Here is a 21976-nt window from a genome sequence, read left to right on the forward strand (position 1 = left end):
AAATCCAGTCTTGGTGCCATACATTCCTTTCAGTCCATTCTAAGCTATCCCAGTGGTAGAGCTGGATATTCAAAGTGAGGAGGGATGATTAACACTCATCATCATTATTTGGATTCCGGTGTTTCACAGCACAGAATAACTTTCACCTAGAGTCTTGGATGAATGCTTGTCTAGGCAACCTAAGTGCATGTGAAAGGATCTTGGCTCCTCTGGGACAGTGTTGTGTAGCAATTTCTTCCAAGATAAAACCTTCTATTTTGGAGGGAAGCTGCAAAAACAACAGTCTGTTATGAGAGGTGGAGAAGCATTCCATCCTACAGGGATGCTTGTTAAACTCAGGAAGTAAACAACATAATAGCTTCACAAAGTCCCTAAAATTGACCAGGTTTACTCAGCCCCTCCTCCCCAAGAATAGTGAGACACTCTCAGACAAGCTGACCTACTTGGAAGAGGTTCAAACCAACTGAGATGCCTAGGGGAAAGGACATGCCAACCTCTGAGCTGCTGACAGGTTGTGCAGAGCACTCCAGGTTTCCTGTGTTCGTGAGCTGTGACCCATGCTGGGGTGGGCTTTGGTGATGCAGCTGTCCCTTTCGAGTCATTTATGCTCCTGTAAGTAACCCCGCACCCCTATTCCTGTAAGTAACCCCAGTAAAACTCACTTGTTCACCAAGTTGAATTTGGGCACTATTCTTACTTTGGTCTGTCATTGGTTCCCTATCTGGGGTGAGGAGACAATCGTTCCTGTCTTCCTAGGAATAGTGTCACAGAACTGACCATGAGCCAGGACCACGTTTGGACAATTTTTGGTTCTGTCTAGTGTTTTTCTGCCATGGTGTTTATGTTCTTGTGGAGATTTGTGTTCTCTTATCCCAAGTCTGCTGAGGTAAAGGAAAAAGAAGCAGGAGATCAAGCAGCAGTTTGAACTGGTGAGCTTAGATTTGTGCCCCAAGTATTTCCAACTGCCTTCCCTTCTGACTACTGCCTCTGACAACGCCCATGCTCAGAGGAAGCTTACCAAGTGGGGTTAAGGATGGAGCAGAGTGGTAGAGCATTTGCTTAGCATGTGCAAAGCCCTGAGTTTCATCTCCAGAGCAGGAAGAAAACCAAGAAACTTCTAGTCTGAAAGGATTTACTGTGCTCCTGCTATTGAAAGACTTAGCATGTGCTAACTCCTTTAATCCATAAACAATACCAAGGACCAGACTGTTGTATTCTGTTGTGCAGAAGTAGAAACTGGGGTCCAGAGAGTAGAGAAACCTCAGGGCATAGTGGAAAGGATCCACTTCTTACCTCTGGGCCAAATTCAGTCTCTGATTCTCTCTCACTGGGACTTTGCAGGCGCCGAGGTCTTGGCGTAGGGATTTCCTGCAGCAGGGCACTTTCTGCCTTGGACTGAAAAAAAACACAAACCAAAAAACAAAATTTCTACCGTATAACAAAATTCTCAGAAAACATCGAGGCGCCGAGGTCTTGGCGTAGGGATTTCCTGCAGCAGGGCGCTTTCTGCCTTGGACTGAAAAAAAAACAAACCAAAAAACAAAATTTCTACCGTATAACAAAATTCTCAGAAAACATCAGCTGCCATCTCAATACAGAATAATTAGTAATTAAAAAAAATTACACGCTGTCCTTGAAGGGATCAGAGCAAGGGAAATGCTTTGGAAGAATGACAGTCATTCTCCAGCGTGATTTTCATATGTGTCAATGCAAAATATGGCATTAACATTCAGAATTTGAAGGATAAATTGAACGCTGCTCAAATTCACACTGTTGGGAGCACACAAAGCCAGGGAGACAAGCCCAGAGATCTGCAATCAGCACTGAGTGGAAGGTTCATGCCCCAGTCCTCACCCTCGCCGCTTGAAGCTTCTCCCTCATGCGCTCCCTCATGGAGAATTCTGCAAAGCCTGTTCTGGAAGCCGAAGGGATGGGAGGTAAGCCTTAAAAAAAAAAAAAAGAAAAAATACTTTTAAACATTTTTCTTCAAGAAAAAATGAAATTTTTAAAAAGAGAAGGTAATTTTGCTAGTTTAGAGTTTCACATAAGCGGATATTATCTAATGCTGCCCACCCTTATTTGATGTCATAAGTACATGCCTTGGCTTCCTGGAGGCTAGCGGGGGAGCTGGGTCTCTGCCAGGGACTGTTGTCTTGGTTTGACTAAGAATAAAGTGAATGGCACCTGACTATTCAAGGCGTAAAAACATTTGCCAACTCAGTTGCCACTGGACTCCAACATGTTGCTTTAAGACAACAGGCTTCTCAGGTGAACAGGTGGCTCATGAGTTGAAGTTTCAAGGCTTAATTCTCCCTTCAACCAGAGAAACCTTTCCTAAAGACCTAGTCATAGCCCTTACTGACTGTAGACATAAACATCTTGAACAAATAGGGAACTAGCATGTGTCAGGCACCGTGCCATGTGTGGAATGCATTTTCACAACTACCTTTATAACTGCCTCACCAAGTTAACACTAGATGATGACACCAAGCTCAGATGTTATCATACATGAGCATCACCGAAGATGTAAACCAAAATGACTGCCTCCCTTGTCACATACTCAGGAGAGTGCTTGGGATGTGGTCCCAGGTCTGTTCTTTGATTCCCAATACCATCCCAAATGGAAGTGCAGGAAAGAAAATGGTCCTTGATGGATAGAATGCTAGACTTATTGGAACAGAGAGTATCTGGTTGGATGTAGGAGAAGAGAAGTTTGCAGGATTTGAGGGTAAAGAGATGGGGTGGGGGGAGGCTTCTAATGTCTGGATTGGGAGTCTTGACTCTGGTCCTTCCCCAATGGGGAAGTCTTGAAAAATGTGGAGAGAGGAGGGAGCCTGTGTCAGTGCTGTTTTCAGAAGCTGCACTTGGAGGCCATGTTGGGATGCAATAGATGAGACACCAAAGACCCAACTAGGATGTCCTGGTTGAGATCAAAGGAGAGCGGCTCAGTGGGAGTTAGAGAGAGAGGCCACAAGAAGAAAAGCACAGAGGGACTCCATGGGAATTGGCTGAGGATGCAGTGAATGGTCCTCAATGGCAGCATTGTTTAGGAACTTCTCAGACAGCTGTGGACCAGACCTCCTGGGTCAGAATCCAGGTGCATCCCAGCAGTGTAGAGGTCTCAACCACCCTCAAGAGGTCTTTGGTCTAGAGAACCAAGGAGAAGAGTAGAGCTGACTGACACAGCCAAGAGTGTGGTGCTGCTAAGAGAGAAATGCATAAGGAAGGGAACCTGGCTGGGAGGTTCCAGGGCGAATTCTGGGGCCCAGGAAAATGAGCTCTGGGACAGCGGCAAGGCTCAAACCTAAGGACTTGGGAAGCAGTTTGACCATGGAGCGTGCTGATATTTTGAAACTACTGTTTCCCTAAGGGAGAGATTCTGGCGAGAGGCTTGACACTTGCAGACAGCAGTACTGTTAAGGGAGGAAGGCTAGCTGGTGAGAGAAGAGAGGAGGCAGGGGGAAGGGATGGAGTGAGACCTCAGGTTTGCAGCTCCCAGCACCTGCGTTCTGCCAGGACAGTCGCCATGGGCAATCAAGGCCTGTTTCTGCAGCAAGACCATGAGTTTCTTGAGTCGTGCTTTCTATAAAGTACTACTTACATCATGCCTCAGTCTTCGTAATACCTACATGTGAGCACGGAATAGTCACCGTTAGTCTTGCATGTGTGTGTTGAGGTTCAAAGTACTGCTAAAAAATTATTATTGTGTGTGCCACAGTCTGTGTGTTGAGGTCAGAGGACAACTTGGGAGACTCAGTTCTCTCCTTCCACCATGTGGGTCCCGGGGTTAAACTCAGGTCGTCAGGTTTAATGGCAGGCAACTTTTCCTACTGAGCCATTGCACTGGACCCAGAGTACTTAAAAAAACAAAAAACAAAAAACAAAAAACAAAAAACCCCCCTCAATCTTAATAATAGTTTTTGGCATTCTTTTAAACTCACTTAAAATGTGGTTATTCTCCATTTTAAAGTCCCTGTTACACATGCTCAGAGTCCTCAGACATTTCTTAACTTTGTCAGTTACATTTTGAACTTATATGTGTGTATGTGGCTTTTTTACTAATATCTGCCTCTTCCTTCCCTAGGCACATGGGGAAAGCACACTAGGTCACTAAGTGAGTGTGGTGTGCCTTGGAGAGGGAGGTGGATGAAGTCTTCTAGATTGGAATTTGGGCTGAACACATTCTGGACCTCTACCCAATCCTCCCAGAACACAAGTTTTCATTATTAATAAATTTCTTTTTAAAAACATTTTATTTATTGCTTTTATTTTATGTGTATGCATGTAGGTAAGTGCACCCATGTTGTGCAATGCCCACAGAGCTCAGAGGATGGCTGTTGGATCCCCTGGGACTGGAGTTACAGACAGTTGTTAGCTGCCATGTGGGTTCTGGGATTCAAACCCGGGTTTTCTGCAAGAACAACCAGTATTCTTAACTGCTGAGCCACCTCTCCAGCCCCAATATTAATAAATTTCTTTAAACATGTAAAGTCATCTTGCTTCTTTACTCCTTTTACAAAATAAGATTCAGCTTGTCTTCTTTGCTCAAAATTTGTACATGACTCACTAAAATAATTTGTGAATTATTTATAAGAGAGACGATACTTTATTAAATGCTATTATTTCTTTTTTCTTGGTCTTTTCATTTTCAACATTTTTTATTTTACATTTCCATCTCTTTTTAATATTTTCTGACTGAAATACTAAACTTTATCTTGGAATCTATTGAATTTTTAAATTTTTAATTTTTGACAATTTCATATATGAGCTATATTTTTTCTTTGAAGCTTTTACAGTTTTATTAGAATTTTAAAGAAAGATCCTCAGGGCAGGTGAACTAGTAATCTTGGTACCTGCCTTGAGGAGGAGAATGGTGGGAAGAGGGAAAGAAAGCCATGAAACCACGTGGACTTAGAGCCTGCATGGAGGTCAGACACGTGGCTGACTGGCAGCCTCATGGCTGGGAGAAGGAAGCTTTAGAGAAAGTAAAGAAATACAAGATGCTAGGGGCAGCCCAAAGCCTTAAAGAAAACATTTAGAAAAGGGATATGGAGAAGAACAGGAGAGATTACACTTTTCCAAAGAATTCAGAAAAGTGGGCAGACTTACAGACTACATGACTGTGGCTGGTCCAGAAGTTCTGCTCTAGGAGGCGGGATTCCAGGTGGGAAAAATTCACTATTTCATTAATGTACCAGGTATTCCGCCCATCTATTTAGCTTGACTTAAGGTGAAGCCACCTTTCTAGGGGTGGTCCTATGACCAGGTGATTGACCAGTGAAACTGGAAAGAGTAGAGATTTTATAGTCTTGACCAGTTAAATTTATGGAACTATTTACTACTCTAACATTTCCTCCCTGAAAAGGTAACCCTGTAATATTTTAGGGATAATATACAAGCTCCCAAGCTTGTATCTTATCCTTAAAAAATGTTAGGGTTACCTCTTCAGAGGGAGGAATGTAGCCAAAAGCCCCATAAAAATAAATAAATCAAAGAAGAAAAAAAAAAAGAAAAAAAGTGATGGGGAGATATGTGAGGTGTTGGAGGGGAGGGAGTGGGCATGGATTTGATCAAAACACTTTATATGCAGGTATGAAATTCTCAATAAAGTTTTTGTAAAAATAAAAAAAAAAAGATTCAAAAAAATTCCATCCTCTTGGATTGGAATTTTGTGGGAGGTAGAAATGAGCTGTGTTTTTGCATCACCTCTACCCTACTCTCTCCCCCATCTAACTCTCCCAGGTCCCCCCTACTCCCGCTCAACTTTGTGACCTCTTCACTGATTTTTTTACAGACACACAGACACATATACACACAAATAATGTACTGTGCCCACACAAAGACACACAGACACACAGACACACAGACACACAAAAAGATGCACACATAGACACACACATAGACACAGACACACACAGACACATAAAAACACACACACCTACTCTCTCCCCCATCTAACTCTCCCAGGTCCCCCCTACTCCCACTCAACTTTGTGACCTCTTCACTGATTTTTTTTACAGACACACAGACACATATACACACAAATAGACACACAGACACACACAGAGACATAGACACAGACATACAGACAGACACAGACACACAGACACATATACACACATACAGACACACAGACACACACAGAGACATAGACACAGACATACAGACAGACACAGACACACAGACACATATACACACATACAGACACACAGACACACACAGAGACATAGACACAGACATACAGACAGACACAGACACACAGACACATATACACACATTCCATAAAAAAAGTCAGGCTAGTTTTTAAAACATTAAAAGTTTTCAAAACTAAACAGAAGTACACACAAGCAGCACTAATTGACTCAGTGCATTATGTGTGGGGATGGTCACATATGTACGCACTAATTGACTCAGTGCATTATGTGTGGGGACGGTCACATATGTACACATAACAATAAGGAAAAGGTCAAGAAACTGAGGAGTGGGGGACACGGGATGAGTTGGGGGGGTCTGGGAGCACTGGAAATGTTACAAATACAATACTTGTACATGAAATTCTCAAAAAATAAACAAATCATAAAAATATTTGAAACAATAAAAAGTAGCTGTTTTTAAAGTGATGGCATTTACTTACTTTTAATCCATTATTTTTAAAGCAGTTTTAGAAAGGGATAGAGACTTCCCATGGTCCCTTATTGGCATGCTCTGTCTTTATTCGAAGTCCATTGGATAGACTTGTGCTTACTCATCATCACGTCCATTCTGTGGTTTTGTATAGATGTACGTCATCAGGTAGTCACCACTGTAGTACCACACAGAGAGGGGTCAACACCCTAAAAACCGACGTTTCTCCTATTCCATTCCCCTTTCTCCTTTAATCCATGGCAACAGTTGAGTTTTTAAACTGATTTCTTAAAAGAAAAAGTTTATGCTGCTAAAAGATATTTAGAGGCTTGAAAGATTTCCAAGTTGCTATTTGATGACATGCCATCTCCACGGTTAGCAAATGTGAGTAACGTGAAGAAAAGGATCTTGCTGGAGACTTTGCTGTTACAGTTCTACGATCCATCAGTCAAGGAAGAGCGTATACATAGAGCAACTATAGTAGTATGTGGCATATTATACTTAAAGAGATACGTCAAGAAAAATAAATCCTTATTTGGGTGAAAGCTGATGGTGCCTGTTTCTTTGAGATACTCTTTAAGAATATATGATGCCACGCTGACTGGGCTTGTCCTGCCCTGGGGAGGAGAATGGACTTGCCAGCTTCAGCACGTCTATGAGTTCACATTTACAGGAAGAGGCACATTCAGAAAATGGTCATTGAAGCAGCAGAGTAAACCTGGCGTAAGTAAAGTTTCTACACTCTGTATTGCACAGTAAATATGATTAAAATAATCTGTATAATTATTAAAGATTGATTAGGGTACATACAAGAGCTTGTAGATAATGAAAGCACTCAGGACAGTCTATTAAAATACAGTCAAAGTGCCTATGTAGCCTGAGGGATGGATTCCTTGATAAAGCAGCATTCTGCAGCACAAGCAGTGAAGGACTGGTGTTCCTGTTCCCCGTGTTGTTTCCCAGCAAAGCCATTAGCTGCATCAGCCTCGTGTTTGATCTGTACTCTCCTGTCATCTGTACTCTCTCTATCCTATTATTTCTCTATACATTCCTTTTTTGGAGACAGGCAGGCTCTCACTGTAGCCCCAGCTGGCCTGGAGTGTACTATGTAGATCAGGCTGGTCTTGCTCTCACAGAGAAATTCCTGCCTCTGCCTCCCAAGTGTTGGGACTAAAGGCATGCGCCTGGCTTTCTCTGCACATCCTTGATAAAATGGTAGACACTTTGCATTTTCCTCCTATTCATGTTTATGCCTGCCCCCTCAGAAAACATAAGCATTTTGAAATAACATTCTAGTCCTCTCTCCTTGGGCCCCCATGCTGGTGTCACCCAGAAACCCACAACCTCTTTCACTTTTTCTTTAGTAACATCTCCACTGTGAGATAAGCCCCAGACTACAAGCTTGTATGTCAGAAGTGTGCAGTCCAGTGGTTTGGATTTATTTAGTCATCAGTTGACAGATATTTGGGTTGCTTTCACATTGGGCTATTAGGAATAATAGTGTCATGAATGTTTGTATAGAAGTGTGTGTGGTCCTGTTTTCAGATCTTCGGAGCGTAGATGTAGTTGTTGAATGGAATCATGTTCTAACTATTTGCTTTCTCAGGAACCACTAAATGTTTTCCAAAGTAGCTGCAGCATTTTACATTTCATCAGCAATACGCAAAAATTCAAATTCAGATGCATCTTTGCCAGCACTTTTTATTATTTGCCTTTTAAAAAAATTATAGCCATCCCAGTGGGGGTGAAGTGGAATGTAATTGTATCCATTTCTCATGGCCAATGATGCTGAACAACTTTTCTGTGCCAGTTGGCCAGTTACACATCTTTCTTGGAGAATGTGTACTCTGTAGTTCATTTTAACATTGAATGATTGGCCTCACATGTTCTAGACACTGCACTTTTATCAGATATTTGACTTGGAGGTATTTTCTTCCACATTTGGGTTAAGCAGTGCTTTGATGTCAGTGAGGGGTGAGAGCTTAGGGATTCCGCAAGTCTTTCTTGTGTGTGTAGAAATAATGCTGGGGCTTTGAAAGTACTTATGAATACCTCATTCTCCAGTCTTTCCACTCAGAATTTTTCATCAGCCTCGCTTAATAAAGAAAAAGATTGTATGATAAAGTGTTAAGATCCACAGAGCCACACATTCTGAGAGAGTGACCAAGGACATACAGGTAACTGTTCTGACTGGATTTTTACCTCCTAATAAGAGGTCTCTATGAGTTCCCAAGAACCACTACTGGGTTATAACACTGAACTAAATTATTACTTCCAAAGATCAACTGAGACTAATTTTGAGGGTACACAACGGTACATAGATCAGAAAGTAAGAACACCAGTTGACACATCAGAGCCTGAATTCATCTCTTTCTTGCTGATAACCATTTCTGCACCTTGTCTTCTAATCTTCAAAATAATGCCAGAGAACAGACTGCTTTGATGAGTAAATAATGTAACACGTGTAAAGACCTCAGCATGGTGCCTGCCAGGTTACTGCAAAGCAAGGGGCATGGTCTTAAGTTCTTAGAGTTAAAGTTGTCAGAGTTATCTGGTTTATCTGTTTGTTTATCCACATATGGTTCTTTCTGTCCATCTATCTTCTCTGTTCCTGGACTTAAAGCTTCAGATAAACCAAAAAAATCCATAACTTTCTCAGTAGTACCCGTGAGCATAAAATTTCTTTTTAGGACTGCAGAGCACACTAAATTTGAGGTTCACCTGAGAAAATGTAGGTACATAATGTGTATTCATTAGTCTTGAGGGATAGCCTTGTGATTCATTTGCAGAATGATAGCTTCAGATGAAGGTAACCCGCCTTTCTCTGCAGGCTCAGATTTGTGAATGCCCAAGCTTTAAGGAGGAGGAAGGGGAATGCAAGCTTGGTTCAGCATATGAAAGTCAACTGAGGACCAGAATCCAGCAAAGTTGCAGCATACAAACCAAGACACAAAATCAACTTCACTTGTAGATATCAACAATGAACATTCCAGAAAAGTAAATGAAGAAAACAGTTATAGTTAGAATAATATTGAAAAGTCAACAATATGCTTCAGAGGAAGCTGATTAAGAAGTGCATGACTTATAGGCTCCAAAGTAAAATTCAACTCAATTCAAATTTAAAAATACATAAATAAATGGAAAGTCTTTGCATGTTCAAGGATTGAAATATAATATTGTTAACATGTCAGTACTACCCGAAACAATCTAAAGAGTTAATGCAATTCTTACTAAAATCCCAGTGGCTTTTGTTTTGCAGAACTAGAAATGCTTAAAGTTTTTGAATATCAAAGGATTGAATGAAACAATTTTAAAAAAGAATGACTCCAACGTCTCACATTCTCTGATTTCAAAACATATTTCAAAGTTGAAGTAATCAAAATAGTATGGTGGGAATATAAAGAAGAAATATAAACCAAGGGAACAGAATTGAGAACCTAGAAATAAATCCTTAAATATATGGTCAGATGATCATTAACAAATGTCCCAAGACCACTCAATAGGTCAGCAACATAGTTAACCAGTGGAGTTGAGAAAACTGGATGTCCAGAGACAAATGAATGTAATGGGCCAATGCGTCAGCTCAGTGGGCAAAGGTATTTGTTACCAAGCCTGACAACCTGAGTTCAATGTCTGGGACCCACATAAGGGAGGCGAGAACTCACTCTGACCTCCACATGTGCACTGTGGCATGCAAATACCCCCCTGCAGTATAAATAAATAAACATAATAAAAAGCATGAAACTGACTCTTTACCTAATGCCACAAAGAAAAATTAACTGTAAATGGGTAAGGGGAAAGCTTTAGGACATTGGATTTGGCTATGACTTTTTGGAGAATGCCGCCCCAAACACAGGTGTTTTGCTGTTACAGAAACAGGTAAGGGATCTACATCAAACTTTCAACTCTTCTGTGTGCTGAAGGGTGCCACAGCCGCAGAGTGAACACAGCACACAAACCCTGCTGCCAGGAAGCTTGACACAGCACAGTCAGCAGCATGTGCAGGGGGTGATGCGAGCTCTGAAGGGAAACAGCCCAGGGGAAGAGAATCAAATCTGTATGGGGGCAGGAGGCAGCTATAGATGGAAGGTCGAGGCCTTCTCCAGTCTCAGCGTCTTACCAGCCACCAGATCCCTACAGCCGTAAATCCATGTCCACCTATGCATCCAACGAGCATCTCAGACTTCGCATGCTTCTTCCCGGTTACTCGTGTTCAAACTAGTCCTCTCAGTCATCTTTCCCTTTTCTGTAAATGATGGCTCCATTGACCTAGTTGCTCAAGTCAAAAACCATGGAGCTCCCTTCCCCACCCGCCGCTGAATCTTTTCTTCTGCCTCTACTTCAGTCTCTGGTCCCTGTGCTCCCTTCACCGTTTACTCTCTACACAGCAGCTGGCGGCCTTTCATCCCAGAACACCAGTCCTCTGCTCAAACCCTCTACTGACTCCAAATAACCACTTAAGAGGCATCCCCTCCCTCCTTGCTAGTTCCTCCTTGCTCCCTGTCATCCACCCGACTCCAGGCTGTTCCTTAAACATACCAAGCACACTTGCTTTCAGGTGGCTTCTGGAACCTTCTCTCCTCAGGACCACTCATTTCCTTTCAGAAATGGCAGCTTTCCCTCCCACTCCCCTAGCCCTGTGCAGGTCATTTTTAACGTCTCACCCGCTGCCGTACTGTTTATTTATCATTCTTTAACTACAATTTAACTACATTCTCTTTCCTCGTCTTATCCCCTGACAAGGAGCTATAAAGTCTGCAGAGCTCTTAAAGTGCTCTATTAGTGTCCTTATTTCACAAAGAAAGTGAAGTTTACCATGGTCAGAGAACTTGTACAGTCAAGTAAGACAGGTAGGTGTATCTCCGTGTGTCTGACACCCAAACCAGTAGTCTTAACTGTCACAACATGGCTGCCTTTCAGTCAATGGTGCACTGACGGTGGGGAATCCAGCTGAACCATGCTCAGGTGGGTCAGTCAAGACACAGTGTGAGGGCAGAAAGGAGCCAACCACAGGGAGGCACTGGAGAAGGTGGACTACTCGGACACAAGATTGGAAATCTCAGAATAAAGTAAGAGTGTGTGTGTGTGTGTGTGTGTGTGTGTGCACGCACACACACACACAGCAAGTATGTGTGGGGTATAAGAGAGAGAAAAAGCATATATATATGGGTATGTACTCATAGGATCTCTCTCTCTCTCTCTCTCTCTCTCTCTCTCTCTCTCTCTCTCTGTCTGTCCTTGAGACAGGGTCTGTCACTGATCCTGGAGCTGGGCTGGTGGCCAGAAATTACCGTTGCCTGGATCCTGTCTCTCCCAGCTCTGGGGTTATAGGCATGCATGGCTGCATTGGCTTTTTATGTGGGTGTGGGTGCTAGGGCTTTGAACCCATGCTGTGCAGTCAACACTCTTTCTTGCTAAGCTATGTCTCCAGGACAGAGTTCGGATTTGATGGGATTCTTATTGGACTTCTGAGTAGAGCAGTCAGATTTAAAGATAGTTTTAGAGACACAGTCGAGGCTTGGTTCCTGTACCTGTCACCCTGCCTCTTGCTGCCCCATACTCTGCCCCATCCCGAACAGCAGCTTTCCCTGTGAGTCACTGGTGTCCTGCTCACCTGGGCACAGTATCCTAAGTGATACATGAGCTGCTTCTTCCATTGGGTGCCTTCTGACTCGGACCTTCTGGCTGCCCCAGCCCTAACCCAAACCTCCCTCCCATGGATGTTTCCTCTGCATCTAAATCCAAGTTACTGCTCAAACCAACAGTATCTTGCAGCTCTCTGCAGGACTTTCTGACACAGGCTGGCCTGGACCTTGCTTAAGCAGGTATCTGTTCAGCCCTGTATCAACACCACACTGCCACATTTTCCAAATCAGAAATCATGCTTTTCTTTTTTTTGTACTTTGACCAACGCATGGACCAAGAGTCTTATCGTACCCCCAGGCACCGTAGTTACTGTGGATTTCTCTAATGCACTTGGATGTTTAATATACTTCGACATCCATTTTTATTTCATCTCTACACTCACTCCCAGGCCTGTAATGAACAGTGCTTCCCCATTTTAGAATCAAGGAAGGGAATCTACTTTTCCTACTGCAGAGCCTTTGCTATTGGCTCCTTCCTCTGACCCTTTAATCCCTGATTTTAAAATAACTACTTTGTATGTGATGGCTGTGCTAAGGAAAACATTGTGTTGAAGCTCTAACACCCAATATGACTATCTTTGGAGGTAAAGTCTATAATTAAGAATGAGTTCATAAGACTACAACCCTGTATGTTAGGTTTGATGGTTGTGAATTAAGAGCCACCAGAACTGTCACCTTCCCCTTTCTTCAAGACATCCATGAAGAGGTGACGTGAGCACAGAGCAAGATGGCAGGCACCTCAAGGCATCACTGAAGATGAGCCTGCAATGAGAACCGACTTTGCCGGTACACGATCTCGGCTGTCCATCCTCCAGAGCTATGAGAACACACATTCCAGTGATTTAAGCCTTCCGGTCTATGATTCGTTGTTACTGCAGCCCAAGCTGGCAAAGACAGGTAGTAATCTTCAGTAATGAATGAGTGTTTAGAAAATGGAACAGTTCTTCGGGATCAAGTCTGGTTCTGCTTTTTGTGAATTCCTCTCATGGTGTGTTGTGTTGCTTTTAGGTTGGAACCACATTTTTCTTAGGGTTGGACTTCAGGTCTATTTGCTTCTAAATGAGCTTGCTTCTCATTTCGAGCAGTTACTTTTTACTCCCCAGCTTTGCCACAAGGCAACAGTGTAGTGATTGTGTAACTAGTCTAATTCACTTTGCTGGAAAGGCCATGAGTGAAGGGCAGAGTGGGCTTCCACTCAGTGAGCACACAGTGAGTCACGGGGGACATCAAATGCTGTGAACTACAAGGTTCTTTTCTTTGTTTAATCTGTGTGTGTGTGTGTGTGTGTGTGTGTGTGTGTGTGTGAAGTGCAGGTACACACATGCCGTAGGGTGTATGTGCCAAACCCTTGGTACTTGCCCTCGCCTTCCACTGTTAAACCGGTTCTTTGTTGTTCGCCACTGTGTACGCCAGGCTCGCTGATGAGCTTCTGGGTTTCTCCTTCTTCATCTCCCAGCTTACCATAGGTGCTGGAGTTATCAGATGTGTTCTGCTGTGCTTCGCTTTTACATGCATTCTGGGTATTTGAACTCAGACCCTCACATGCACAAGACAGGCTCTTTACTCACTAGCCATTTCCCAAAGTGCCTTGTCAGGGTTTCCAGAGGTAGAAGGGTTAGTGTGTACGTGTCCTAAAGGGCGAGTAGCCTCGGAACCTGCCCCTGTCTTCCAGCATCTGATTCTAGTTTTGCTTCACTGACACTTCTGTTGTCTCTAATGATGTCATCCGCCACGGAATTCCTCCATATTTGGTTGTCTGCACTGTTTCTTTTCAGCTAAAGCTGTCTACCTTACCTGGCTTTAGACCTGCCCCAAAGCTGTGTGTCCTGTCTTCTAAACAAGTACTACCCTAGAAAGTGAGCCAGGAGTTGGGGTGGAGGAGGCCCGAACAGTTTCCAAAACTCAGCTGCAGAGAGACACCACATTCCCTTCTCTGTCCCTGTCACTTTGTCCTGTTTTGTCCAAGATGCCTGGAAGCCTTATCCTGGTCAGGTATGCAAATAGTTCCCCCAAGAAAATCTCATATTGCTCAGTGCTGAGCTCACAGTGGGCAACTAATAACCACCAGCTGAATGCAGCTGAGACACTCACTGCGGGGGCCCCGCCGGGTTGTCACACTCAGGAGGTGACTCTCGGGCTCTTCCTCTACTGTCTCCTGCATCTTCTGCTGGTATTCTTCATGAGATTTGTCCGACACCATTTCCTCAGGGGCAGTGGTGGGTGGCTGTGAATAGATCAGAGGTTCAGAGATGCCCCAGGGACTTCAGTTGACTCAGTTCCTCTCACAGATGTGGGTCACAAGAGAGGGTATGGGCCTTGGTACTCTTCATGCCGAGCCAATGTGGTTCCTGCCTCCCAGTCACCGAGGCCAGCCCTGAGCTGTTCCTAGGAAGCTTTTCATCATAGCATGGCGGTATCCCCAAATAAAGTGATTATTTTCTCTTTTGCTAGGTAAAAAGTGTAGAGCTCTGCAGAAACTCACAACAGAATTATCCATTCCCAACACCAAACAGACAGAAAACGACTGTTGAAGTGTTAGTGGCGAATCTGGGCTGATATTGAGTCTACATTTTGGGTGCCCCGAGAGTAACCTGTGGTATCTTCAGGGGACTTAGAAGAGAGGAAAAATAAGGAAGCCAAGTCGGCAAGGATCCTCTAGAGCAGGATACATAAAAAGGAAGACATCTGTAAGGTTGGGCTTCCAAAACTCAGCATCCAAGACCTACTGCATCCCCTTCTCTGTCCCTGTTACTTTCTCCTATTCACTCCAAGATGCTTGGCAGCCTAATCCCTGGCCGCTCACTGCTCACTGTGTGGTTCTAAAGCTAAGGACTCTTAATCTGACACTTCAGGGTTTGGAGCCCAAGGCTGCAGAGCAGCAGGCTGAACGGGCAGGAGAGGGTTAAAGCTGCAGGCGAAGGTGTGGCTATGGGTGTCCTGGTTCCCCAGAGTGGCCAGAAACTGTCCATGTGGTCTGGCAGCTCCTCTCAACCCCGGAACCCTCCCCTGCATGATTGCATCCAGCCTGCCCGAAAGACAACAGGCTCTGGTCCTCCCTGCTTTCCCCAGTGAAAGTGTGTAGAGCTCTGAGCAGCTTGCCCGGCATTTCCTCCCCTCTCCACCTTCCCAGGCCCATTCCTCTCCCCGGAAACCCATCACAGGATTGCTAGCTCAAAATGGCGTTCCCTTTCTCTCCCTCCCACGCTGGCGTGGAGGATTGCTCCAGGCAAGTCTCTCATCCACAACAGACCCTTGCCTCCCCCCTTTTCATAGGCCAGCAACTTCTTACCAATAAGAATTGATTTACCTTGCACCCAATCCTTCCAGCCTAGTTGGGAAACTCCTGCAGAAAGGTGGGGGAGGACGGATGGATTGCAGGCTGGGGAGACAGGAGTTAACCTCTGGCTAAGTCTAACAAGGAATTTGGAGTAGGTGTTGGAGAAAGGAGTTCTTTAAGATTTGTAATCGTGCAGCGCCATCTACCGCCTGTCCTGGTTTATGGCCATTAGTGACAGCACTAAACCAGTGTCTCTATAAATTGCTCTCTGAAGCTCCAAACAGGAACCATAGCCTTATTAAAAGCACCATCTGTTTAAAAGCCCCCATGCCAGCATCCTGCACATCCGACTATCCACCTGCATCCCTGCCTCACATTCTCTAGAGCAAGCTAAGAGTTGGTATCCACAGGCAGGATGCTTCCTAAGGTGGATTCTGTGTGGTCCCTGGAGGTGCAGGCAGGCTCCAGCAGTGGCGTATCCCAGTGATATACCACACTGACAGACAGTTTCTCATTACTTCTTACCTTTTTCTTTTTCTGTTGTCTTTGGATCCTTGACTTCTTCCGTCTTTCCACCTCTGCATCCACTTCCACACCATCTTCAGTGAACTCCTTTGTCAAAATACAAAGAGAAGAGGAGACTCTCAGGAGAGGAAAGGTGTGGTCTTCAGGTATTAAATGCTATCCTGACCATGGCCTCCATCCACTAACATGAGGTTGAGCAAAGGGATAATTAACAAAATCTAAGTGGCCACCATGAGCCACTCTTTTCAAAATAGACCTACTCTCTGGGCTGAAGAGATGGTTCAGCAGTTAAGAGCACTGACTGCTCTTGCAGAGGATGGGGTTTGGTTCCCAGTCCCCATATGGTGGCTAACAACCTATCTTAACTCCGATTCTAGGAGATCTAGCACCCTCTTCTGACCTCTGTATGACATTGTCTGCATGCGGTGCACTTACACACATGTACACAAAATACACACATAACATTAAGCAAAAAGGCCTGTTTTGAGACATTGTAGCCTAATCGAAACTTTGTGTAAGGGTGTTGTATCTCCTAGTGTTGCAAATTCTCATTCCTGCTTTAACATTTATTAAGCACTTACTGTGTTCCAGGTCCTGGGGGTACAGGGAAGAACACAGCATGCTCCCCACTCTGAAAGGTCTCATTCTAAGAAAGGTGACTATCAAATAAACCCCCAGGGCAGATGGAAAGCCTGGGACAGACAGTGGAGTCATATTTGGGATTTCATGGGTTGAGTGTTACTGCTTGCCTGCCTGACTGGAAGACAGGGTCAAAAGGAAACAACACACTATAAATTAAGTGATCAGCGGTTTTAGATTTCAACTCACAGAGAATTTTGGCAGATCGTTTTGAAAAGGGAAAAATGCAGACATCATTTTCTTTTTGCACATCGTGCCTCCTAACATTGTACACATAAGATCTTAGAGTTCAGATCTCGGAAGTATTAATGCTTTCAAGTTTTCTAGTTATGAAGTTTTACAAACCAGGGTATCAGCACATCTGGACAAGAACTTGCAACATACTGTCTGTGATAATGCACACCTGTAATTCGTGTACTCAGGAACTGAAGCAGTAAGATCAGGGTTCCAGTCTAACCTGGGCTACATGCAAAGTTCACCACGGCCAGCCTGTCCCAAAGTGAGACAATCTTAAAAATAAATGAATAAACAAACACAGAAACATTAAGCCTCTCACTAAATTCACTGAAGCAAAATTAAAATTTAGAACTTGAATCTTAACAGGCCCCAATTACTCCCCTTCCTCCTTATCCACTGAAATCTAGGAAGACACAATCCATTTCAGGGGAGAGAGCTGAGATCCCAGCATAGAATAAGCTTGGCTTGGGCTTTTGGTCTGTGGCCTAGTGCTTTCAGGAGAGGCCTCATCCCCGTTTCTCTCCTGGGGCCACCAGGCAAGGAGTGTTCTTAGTTCAGAGATTCCTACGAGGATGTTAATGTCCAGGTGGGCAGATATGGCTCTGAGTTTAATTCTTAAGTTTTCTTTGGCTTAGAATGGACTGTTGAGAAATCTAGGTCATCTTTTACTTTCCAGGAATGTCTTAATCCTCAGTCAGTAGGAAAGGGTCCAGTAGTAGTTCTGGGAGGATGGAATGCTCCTCAAGGGCTTGGAGATTTATTTACTGCTAGATCCCCAGGTACCTGTTTGCTAAATGACTGAATCAGCAGAGATGTATGTGGCCCATTAATACTTGATATCTTGATTAAAGTTTGTGTGGTTTTGTGAAGTGTTCTTGTGGGTTTTTTCTTAAAGTATTACATTGGAAGCAGAACATCTCCTTACTGTCTCTGTGGTTTCAAACCTATGAGCCCTTAATCCAAGGGGTGGTGTGGTGAGGATTCAGAGGAACACACTGTTCTTTGCTAAGTGGGCTACAGGTGCTGCTGTGGGTGGCTTCCTTCTCTAGTCTGAGCAGTGCATGTACTGAGGCTCTTGTAGTATGCCAGGACCAGGGATTTTACCATTACCCACAGAGGCCAGAAACAGATTTGTGAGAAATCATCATTGTTCAGGCAGGGCTGGTTCCAGTAGCACAGTGAACACTGCTGTGTGCCCACATTCATGAACACTGACAAAAGTTCCAGAAGATTCAGGTAGAGGTGGAACCCCTGGGTGCCTGCAGGCCTTTGTGACCCTCCCCATCCACCTCCCCTTCTAACAGAGGCCTGTAGAGAACTCTTGAGGTACATGGAGTAGGTGTGTGTTACATTAAGTTTGGCCCAAGGATGTCTCTTTTCATTTGGGAACTTAATAAATGACAATTTAGCCTGGAAATTGACTGAAATCTAACTGGAGGTATGTTTTGGAACAATAGTCCTGCCTCAGAGAATCCTAGTGGTGGTCCCAATCAATCACAGATTAGTGCTCAAACAGGGCAACAGGGGGCTGCAATCAAACTGCTCCCCTCACTTCTGTTTCCTGCCCACTGTGCTACCTGCCACTGTGCCCAGCAGAATGCCCCACGCCTTTCCTAAGCCTGAGAGTTTCCAACTCATTCATAAGTCTTGGCTTCAAGCTCTGTGAATTTTGTCTAAAGTGTGTGAAAAGGGTTCCCAGAAAAACTACCTCTTAAAACTGAACATTAGGGGCTGGAGAGATGGCTCAGTGGTTAAGAACACTGGTTGTTCTTGCAGAAGACCTGGGTTTGAATCCCAGCACCCACATGGCAGCTAACAACTGTCCATAACCCCAGTTCCAGGAGATCTGACAGCCTCTTCTGTCCTCCACGGGCATTGCACAACACGGATGCACTTACCTACATGCAGGCAATACATACATACACATAAAATAAAATTGAAAAAAAAAACCCCTGAACATTAGGGGCTGGAGAGATGGCTCAGAGGTTAAGAACATTGACTGTTCTTGCAGAAGACCCGGGTTCGAATCCCAGCACACACATGGCAGCTAACAACTGTGGGAAACTGCAGTTCCAGGGGATCTGACAGTCTCTTCTGTTCTCCATGGGCATTACACGACACAGGTCCACGTACCTACATGCAGGCAGTACATGCATACACATAAAATAAAAATGCTAAATATTTTTAAAAAACAAAAAACTGGACATTAAAAATGAACATTTTACAAAGGCTGATCAACTGATTAGAACTTCAGTGATTTTGGGAGAGTTTGGAATGTTGCAGTCTAATTATTATTTATCTTGAGCCATCTTTAGCCCCCTAAATAGCCACTCCTTGCCCACATTTGTTTCTGACTTAACATCCTGTGACTAACAGATAAAAACCTTTTGGAATGTTTTAACTTAACAGAACACCAGCTTTCACCAGTCAAAAGGCTGAGTGCCATCTGAGGCCTATAGCTGAGGTTTCTATTTTGCTGTATCCACCTATTTAATGTTTCCACCAACGAGTTTAAAAAACGTTTTTATTTATGACTTTTCTTTGTTCTGTTAGTATAAGAACTTCAGGAAACTATTACCATGTCGGAACGTGGAATTTGGGGTGACCTGAATCTGTGTTCCCAGGCCATGGTCACTCATATTTGGCTCCAGAATGAACTATCACTTATCCCCTTGAGGTGAGAGTTTTGCTTTAGCGTTGACAAGTATCTCTTTTAACATATGCAGTAAATGCTTGTTGCTGGGCTTAACTTCCTTTCCCAAGGGTGTACCTAAGCAGTGACTTACCTGTGAAATGATTTTTACTTTTTCTTCCTTGGGATTCATCTTGGCTACGATGGATTCCTGACTGAGAAAGAACAAAGATGATGTCAGGCATTATGAAATCAGTGAAACGGCGTTCTTGCTGTTAATGGGTACGAAGCTGACCTTGATGGTGACGCAAGGATTTAAGCTGTTCACTGGGAATACTGCAGACCCCAGGATTGGTGAACAAACACTAGAGGAGGTGGAGGGATAACAGACTCCTTTGTCTCTGGGAACCTAGCTTTGCTGGGTGCATGTTGGGAGTCAGATGACCTCGGCTGGAACTCAGCTTCAGAATCCAATTCAGGCCTTCACCTCTCCCTCAAGCCTCCACCTCCAGCCCGTGCTGTTTTGATCTAGATGTCAATTTTCATTTAATTGAGAAGAGAGATGAGACCAGAGAGGGCTGACCTCACCCCCTTCAGCTCTCCGGGTCACAGCAGGCGTCTCCTTCCACTTGCTACTGTGAGTCCTCTGTTTTGACCTAGCCAGTTCTCCGCGGTCACTGGGCCCATCACTCCCCTGCACCCCCTACGGCCAAGACCTTGGTCTTGAAAACCCCACACCCTACCCCCGACATCTGGACAATCAGTTTTTTAAAATTTATTCTATAGGCGCATTGTTAGTACTAGAAGTATCATAATTTGTCTTTTCCTTTGAAAAATGTACCCTCCTGACTTCTCTTTCCAGCTGTTGGAATTTTTCCATCTTTCTAGGAAAAGCCCTTGAAACAGTCTTTCTTTTTCTAATCTTTATGTTTGGGTTTTGTGTGTGTGTGTGTGTGTGTGTGTGTGTGTGTGTGTAATATGCTCTGAAGTTGTTCCTGGTCATATGTTAGTGACACCTGCATTGCTGTGTCTGTTCACCTGCTTTTTTGTGTTCTGGACCTCATCAGAGGCATCATCTAAACACTTTCTTCCCTGGGCTTCTGGACCAAGATCCTTCCTGGTTTCCTTTCCATTCTCTTTCTGCTCCTTCTCAGACTCCATTGCTGGTGTCTCATGTCCTGGACACTGAGTACTGGAGGGCTCTGGGGCTCAGCCCAGCCCGTTTGCACTTCTCTGGCCTGATTCTTAGTCTTACACACCATATATATATACAGATTCTTTCCACATTGGCACACTGAGTCCAAATGTCTCTTCAGAATTCTGGACTCCAATATGTGACTGTGTCATAGATGACTTCCCTTAGCATCGTGAAGCTCTTGGCCCTTGTCCCTGAGCTTGTGCCTCAGCTCTTCCTGCTGCACAAAATAGATCTGCTCAGCTCAGGACACAACCCTTGCAGCCATCCTTAACTGCTCTTGCTCTGATGGCATAGCACATCTGCAATGATTTTAGGTATCAAATTCCTTGATCACTGGATCAACGAATACTAGAGATCTGGGAAAGTACTATTCTGTGGGCCTGGGAGGGTATTTCCAAAGTACATTAGTGTGTGAGTCTGGACTTGGTGGAGAAGATTTCTAAAGGGAGAGGTACCATCTAATTATCTAGAAACCCAGAACAAATACAGGAGAATTTGCATATCCCTCAAACCCCTAAGACCCAGGACTCTCGGATGCATGACTCACACCAACAGCCAGTCATACCATTGGCTTCCTTGGGTTTGAGGCCCTCAGACTTGGATGCCCCTACACGACCAACACCCAAGATCTTCAGCCCATAGATCACCAGCTGTGGGATTTTACAGTCACTATAGTCAGGTGAAAGCACTCCCTAGTAGATCTCTGCTCATATGTCTGTGTACCTATCCTGACAGTTCTGTCTCCCTGAAGAACCATGACCAATTCAACATCTGATCCTTCAGGAATCTGTCAGCTACCTGCTGGTCCCACTGTTTCCAAGACCTCGTCTACCACCACCATTGTCAGGTCTGCTCTTGTCTCCAGCAGCCACTGCTGGGGAAACTCCTGACTCAACTGTCTCCCACATCGCTCACCTACAGTATTGTCTTCACTGAAGCCAGAGTGTATGGTTGGCAATTTAAGTAGGATCATGACATTCCACCACTCGAAGTCCTCCAATGACCTCCTTTGTCAACTGAGTGATAGTCCAAACTCTTCCAGCCTTACCACATGATTTTGCACGTGAATCTTCTAGCCTCAGGCCCTTGTGTTTGCTGCTATTTGTTATTTCATCTGCTCAGAACTCTTTTTTCTAAAACTATCTGTATCAGGCATTCTCTCTCTCTCTCTCTCTCTCTCTCTCTCTCTCTCTCTCTCT

The 21976-nt window shown here is 44.2% G+C and overlaps 1 protein-coding gene across 1 annotated transcript in view; it reads right to left on the reverse strand.

The window, feature by feature from the left end:
• Positions 1-21976, reverse strand: part of Cc2d2a (coiled-coil and C2 domain containing 2A) — a 128876-nt gene that overhangs the window by 103210 nt on the left and 3690 nt on the right. Inside the window, exons 2-6 of the mRNA XM_029560505.1 lie at positions 19734-19794; positions 16072-16158; positions 14361-14493; positions 1855-1943; positions 1294-1395 (exon numbers count right to left, since the gene is read on the reverse strand). Coding sequence (XP_029416365.1) covers positions 1294-1395; positions 1855-1943; positions 14361-14493; positions 16072-16158; positions 19734-19772 — 450 coding nt within the window. The 5' untranslated portion in view covers positions 19773-19794. The remainder of the gene's footprint in view (positions 1-1293; positions 1396-1854; positions 1944-14360; positions 14494-16071; positions 16159-19733; positions 19795-21976) is intronic.

This window comes from Nannospalax galili, unplaced genomic scaffold, assembly GCF_000622305.1.
Source record: "Nannospalax galili isolate Female #2095 unplaced genomic scaffold, S.galili_v1.0 scaffold271, whole genome shotgun sequence".
NCBI classification, from domain to species: domain Eukaryota; kingdom Metazoa; phylum Chordata; class Mammalia; order Rodentia; family Spalacidae; genus Nannospalax; species Nannospalax galili.